Source organism: Pelmatolapia mariae, linkage group LG4 (genome assembly GCF_036321145.2).
Source record: "Pelmatolapia mariae isolate MD_Pm_ZW linkage group LG4, Pm_UMD_F_2, whole genome shotgun sequence".
NCBI classification, from domain to species: domain Eukaryota; kingdom Metazoa; phylum Chordata; class Actinopteri; order Cichliformes; family Cichlidae; genus Pelmatolapia; species Pelmatolapia mariae.
In genome coordinates, this window is record NC_086230.1 from 9,528,191 (window position 1) to 9,534,341 (window position 6,151).

Here is a 6,151-nt window from a genome sequence, read left to right on the forward strand (position 1 = left end):
TGGTTAGCAAGTTCCACTTCAGCCTGACCCTTTTGTTATCCATAAAGAAGTCCTTGGCATAGTTTTGGATATTTGACCACTCTTCTTGGCAGATGTTTATTTAAATTGGCTGATTTCCTGAGACGACTCCAGCTTTAAAGTGTAGTCCACAAATTTTCAGTAGAGTTGAGGTCGGGGTTTTGAGGAGGCCGTTCCATAAGCTTAACATTGGCCTGTTCTTTCTATTACAAAACCAACTATGATGTGTGTCTGGGATCACTGTCCTGTTGGAACACCCAGGTGTGTTTGAATTTAAGCCGGTTATTTATTTGAGCCGAAGTTGAAGAATCTGAAGGTCGTCCCCCAGAGCACGATGCTACCACCACCATGCCTGACAGCTGGTACAGTGTTCTTGGGTTTGAAAGCCTCACCTTTACCCCCCCAAACATATCTCTTGTCACTGTGGTCAAAAAGCTCAATCGCAAACAAGCAATTTTTAGCTGCGTTTGAATGTTTCCGTTTCAGAGCAGGGGCTTCTCTCTTGGTCGGCAGCCTCTCAGTCCACGGTGATATAAAACCTGTACTTATGCGCAACTGTTTAAACCCATGATCATGGATCCTGCAGTTGTTAAAGAATGCCACAAATTTGTTTAAATGTAAAATTCTTCAGAGTTCTTCTGACTTTGATGAATCCAGTGTATATATCCTGTCAAATTATTCCTTTTCATGCTCGCAAAGAGAAACTACCGGTTCCCTTTCAGTCGATTCACTCGGTACAACACATAAGTATGGGATATCACGCCAGTTCTTCTTTTTAAAAGTCATTAAAGATGTATGCTATACAATCATTGCATCCTGGAAAAAGAACAGTTCAAAGAAACTATTAAAAGCCCAAATTTACCATGACATTCACGGCCATGATGTGTACATCTTCAGACCACACCTGTATTGTTAAACAATGGTTCATAATGTAACTTCTAGATTTATTGTTAATGTATTTTATTACACGTACTTTTTAAATGTATTCTGTTAAAGGTTAGTTAAGACGTGGGAAAGTAGTTATTTTGTGGGGGTTGTTTCCCTGCAAGAGCGCCGTGATACTTGGACAAATATGCACAGATCTGGGAGCAGTGCTCCCGTTCCAATATTCAATTCGAAATGTACAAAGTTGGCACAAAACCGACCCGCAGTCAGATCTGACGTAGTAGCACCCACTACCGAGTTCTCGCGATATTTAAGTGACGACATTTCCTGTGTTCGCCGTGATTTTTTTAAACGGCCCAATAAGCAGAGGCGGCAGAATGCTTCAGCTTAAACAGCCCAATCAGAAGGCTTTAAAGCAGGAATTTAAAGGTCTGTGCGGCGTTTTCGGTATGCCATAACTTCTGCTCGAGCAACAGGTAAGCATGTGTTAACTCCTTACTGAGACTTTTAAAAGTGTCTTACGCTTAAGTTTTGAAAAAGAAGTTCTTGTCTTTCTGCGTGCGGTTATTGCATCAACTGTATTTTCTACGTAAAACGGATGCCCGATAGCTTAAGTCAAACAAGCAGTACCGCCATATGTCTTAATGCGCGATCACGAGGCGCTTCCGTGTGCTTAAAGACTTCTTTTAAATGTCTTTCAGGAATAAACACGACTAGACGCTATTTTTATTTTTGCCCACCGCTGTTGACTTTTCCTGTTACTTAAAAATGGCTGAGAACTCCCCGCGTCTGAACCAGTTCAAGAACAAAGGCAAAGATGTCAATGTGAGTTTCATCGGCACTATTCACAACTGCCCGCTGAACGGCTAACTTGTGAGACTTGATTACTTTATTTATTTGTATGTGACATAAATGCAGGAGCTTCGACGCAGGAGGGTGGAGGTGAACGTAGAGCTGCGCAAGGCCAAGAAAGATGACCAGATATTCAAGAGGAGAAATGTGTCTGCGATGCCTGAGGAGGCCACTTCTCCTTTACAAGAAAGAAGCCAGAACTGTCAGGTGAGCACTTGAAAGCATCGTTTGCTGTTTTGCTTCAATCTGGCATTGAGTAAACAGAAAAAAACGGATCTAGTCCCAACAGCTTAGTGCTAGTGCTGTGCAGTACTGCCAATTTTGATCTGATACTAGGGGCCTCTATTGCCAATATCAACACTAATCATTTTGTTTCCATGTCCACAAAAAACTAGACATTGAGTGGGTTACATACTATCCTTTAAACTCGGTATCAATCTTATCGTGCTAGTCAATACCAATACTGCTGTTGATATCAATACCATTGGGATTGATCTGCCCATCTCTGTTAGGTTTTTGTATGGGTTGGAGTTTGTTCAGTGTGTTATTCATTGTTAACCCACTGACATGTCAAAATATAGCAACACAAAATCCAGTTTTAAATCTGCATGTCCAATAAACTGCTTTCTTTTGTCCTGTGCAGGGTCTCAGGCAGTGGACGGTCGAGGAGATTGTCGCAGGAGTGAACAGTGGGAATTCTGAGTCCCAGCTCCAGGCTACACAGGCTGCACGGTAATGACTGTGCATTAAAGAAATCCTCCTTTTTTTTTTTTTTTTTTGTTCCATTAATAAAGACTAAATAACTACTGTAACTCTTATGTACCGTCCTGAATACAGGAAGCTGCTGTCTCGTGACAAACATCCTCCCATTGACCAGCTGATCAGCGCTGGTCTCATCCCCAAGTTTGTCTCCTTCCTGGGATATGTGGACTGTCCTCCGATCCAGTTCGAAGCATCCTGGGCTCTGACTAACATCGCCTCCGGGACGTCCGAGCAGACGGCCGCTGTCGTGGCAGGCGGGGCCATTCCTGCCTTTATTAGCCTGGTCACATCCCCCCACCAGCACATCAGCGAGCAGGCGATCTGGGCCCTTGGAAATATTGCTGGTAATTAATATGAAAATATTCATATTTGTTTTTTAAATTTTAGTGGTGATAAAGTCAGGTTTGTTCATTTTTTTTTTTTTTTTATTTTTTTTTTTTTTTTAAATATATTTTCCCCTCCTTTTTAGGTGATGGATCAGCTCTTAGAGACAAGGTCATCAAGCATGGAGCTGTGGCCCCTCTGCTCAGTCTGCTGGCTGTCCCTGACCTCAGTGCATTTAGTGTGAGTTTTGATTCTGTTTCTCTTAATGTTTATATCTGGAGAAAGTTTCAAAAGTTTGACATGATCAGACTCAATCGTTTATTCTCCTCCTTGGCCACTAGGTGGTTTCCCAACTCAAATGTAACTGACCATGTGCTCCTCTCTCTCATATTTGAAATCTTTGCAGGCTGGCTACCTGAGAAATGTGACGTGGACACTGTCGAACCTGTGCCGCAATAAGAACCCCTCCCCTCCTATGACAGCCATCCAGCAGATTTTACCCGCTCTCGTCCGTCTTCTACACCACGATGACCTGGAGGTGCTGGCTGACGCGTGTTGGGCTGTTTCATACCTGACAGATGGCCCCAACGACCGCATTGAGGTGGTGATCCAAACCGGTTTGATCCCTCGCCTGGTGAAGCTGCTTGGCTTTGAAGTCTTGCCTGTGGTTGTACGTATAAAGTCTTGCTTTTGTTTCTATTATGTCGATAAGAAGGGTGTAACTTTCCTCCAGTCACCCTAAGGTGCAGCAACTCGTGTTCTCACTGCATTTCCTCTCACCTTTCCTCAGACTCCTGCACTCCGCGCCATTGGCAACATTGTGACTGGGACAGATGAGCAGACACAGGCGGTGCTGGATGCTGGAGCCCTGGCCATGTTCCTCCCACTGCTTCGCCACAAAAAGGCCAACATTCAGAAGGAAGCTGCCTGGACTCTGTCTAACATCACAGCAGGGAAGGACTCACAAATCCAAGAGGTCATCAACGCAGGCCTCGTTCCATACATGGTTGAGCTGCTCGCACGGGTATGTTTTTGTCTGTGTGTGTATGTAAAGGTACATATTTTATACCCTTTATTTATTTTAAATTAAATGATCTATGTGCCTTATGAACTTTGTCTGCAGGGAGACTACAAAACTCAGAAAGAGGCTGTATGGGCAGTTACAAACTTCACCAGTGGGGGCACTGTTCAGCAGGTGGTCTACCTGGTTCAAGCCAATGTGATTGAGCCACTTCTGAATCTCCTCTCCTCCAAGGACAGCAAAACTATTCTTGTCATCTTGGATGCCATTACCAACATTTTCATGGTGAGTTGATATTTATATTTTTGCAAGATTCGATGATGGGTTTTTTGTTCTGATGATAAATGACAACACTGGTGTGTTTTGATCTTAGGCTGGGGATAAAATCGGTGAGTCCGACAAGCTGAGTCTAATGATCGAGGAATGCGGTGGACTGGACAAGATTGAGGCGCTGCAGTCACATGAGAATGAGATGGTCTACAAAGCCTCCCTGAACTTGATTGAGAAATACTTCTCTGATGAGGTGGGTAGAGTCCTGGAGAGTGATTTCCAAAATGAGCATTTCTGTGCCTTTTTTAACTTTAATATTTTGTTTGTTTTCATAAAAGGAGGAAGTTGTGCAGAGTGTCATCCCAGAAGCAACCAATGACGGCTATGCGTTCCAGATCAGTGAAAACCAGAGCACTTTCAGTTTCTAGATGGACTTCTAATACCTCTCCTCTCCCTACTGTACCATCATTTCTATTGTGCGTCCTTTGTTCATGTCTGTGTGACGTTTTACTATTTTGTTTGTATGTGTTGTACATACTGTTTTAACATGGCTGATGAAACAAGTCTGTAAATAAAGTTGTCAGATCGTGTGTGGTTTTCGTTTATTGTATCTAAACGGAGTGCTGTAGTCTGAATGTATATAGTGTATTCATCGTAACAGCTGTTTGTGTGAATAAACTTCTAAACTCACTAACTCTTAAAAAGCATTTAAAGTCACAATGCAGTCGTTATAAACAGGAGCCCTGGAAAAGCTATGTAGAGCTTACATAATACATATAGTATAATTTCCTAAAACAGATTTTTAAAAAAGTTAATTCCAAATTTCTGGACCTCTGCAGGTCATAGTTTTCACAAAAAAAAAAAAAAAAAAAAACTCAGTGGATTTGATCTTTAAGTAGAAGCATGATGTGCTGACAGTATAACTTAACTGGTGGTTATTTGAATTGGCTTTGTATGGAGCACCAGAAGTGGGACACACACAGAATAAAGAATTTGGTGCTCCAGTTGTGCAACAAAATATGCAGTAAAACATCTAAAATTAAAATTTATTTAATTTTATTTAGTAAGACATTACTAAATGTATCATTTAAGTAAAGTAACACAAAATATTTCAAAATTAATCCAATAATTCTTTAAATCTGATGGATTTTGTAAAGAACTACTAACTCAAACATTGAAAACATTTTAAAAAGCCATCCATTCTCTTCTGCTTCTGACTTCTAAATTAAACAGGCTTTCTAAATCTTTTTTTTAATTCAATTTAATAAAGAGAAATAATATGTTCAAAAATCAAAGATTTATTTCCGACCTTTAAAATGGTGAATGCAGTCCTCATTTTCAAATCCATTTCCTCACTGTTTCCTTTTCCTGTTAGCTCATGGATCATATTAGAACATGTATTAGCGTATTAGCTATAGAAGTAGCTAGCAGATTAACTATCAGCCTAGGTATTCAATTTAGCATTTCCATGACTTTTCTGGTCTTTGGAGAAAAAGCTATCCAAATTATGCATGAACACCCAGTTGGTCTAACATACCTACCAAAGCTCTGATGTGCAAGGCAAACTTGAGGTGTAACCACTCGGGGTAAAGGGCCCATCTATTAAATCTGCTATGCCCTGCAAGGCCAGCTGCTGTGTGTCCATAGTGGGAGGTGGTCTATTAATCAACAGATTCATTTAGGCCACATTTTGGTTCTCCGCAGTCAGAGTTTAAAGATGGTTGGTTTCATCTCACCTAGTCTGCGAATTTTGGTGGTTAGTTCATTTTCTGGGTCCACCTCGGAAGTTGGATTAATGGGAAAATGTCATCAACAGTCAGTGGTGCAGGTGGTCGCCAGTCTTCCCCATCCATCTGAAACGTAGCTTCTCTTTTACACTGGTTTCTAGTTGAAATATGTCAGACATATTATTATCATCTGGGACTGGTAGACCAGGCAATGGTGGCTGGTTGGTGTAACTGTGGAGAAGGACTACTGGCTTCTATGTGATATTTCATCTCCAGCATTGTCGTCTGCAGT

At 41.5% G+C, this 6,151-nt stretch overlaps 1 protein-coding gene across 1 annotated transcript; it reads left to right on the top strand.

Annotated features, from left to right (window-relative positions):
* Positions 1-1,332: 1,332 nt before the first annotated feature.
* On the top strand, positions 1,333-4,691 carry kpna2 (karyopherin alpha 2 (RAG cohort 1, importin alpha 1)). Its single transcript, XM_063471349.1, has 11 exons — positions 1,333-1,379; positions 1,605-1,728; positions 1,822-1,962; positions 2,399-2,487; positions 2,593-2,861; positions 2,987-3,081; positions 3,248-3,511; positions 3,632-3,865; positions 3,965-4,147; positions 4,236-4,385; positions 4,471-4,691. The coding sequence occupies exons 2-11, from the start codon at positions 1,672-1,674 to the stop codon at positions 4,558-4,560; spliced, it is 1,572 nt and encodes a 523-aa protein (XP_063327419.1). The 5' UTR covers positions 1,333-1,379; positions 1,605-1,671; the 3' UTR covers positions 4,561-4,691.
* Positions 4,692-6,151: the final 1,460 nt, after the last annotated feature.

Bases quoted from the DNA above. Each gene is read 5' to 3' on its own strand.
- kpna2 (XM_063471349.1), top strand. From the start codon at position 1,672: ATGGCTGAGAACTCCCCGCGTCTGAACCAGTTCAAGAACAAAGGCAAA. The intron at 1,729-1,821 runs GTGAGTTTCATC...ACATAAATGCAG, and splicing joins ACAAAGGCAAAGATGTCAAT to GAGCTTCGACGCAGGAGGGT. The intron at 3,866-3,964 runs GTATGTTTTTGT...CTTTGTCTGCAG, and splicing joins TGGTTGAGCTGCTCGCACGG to GGAGACTACAAAACTCAGAA.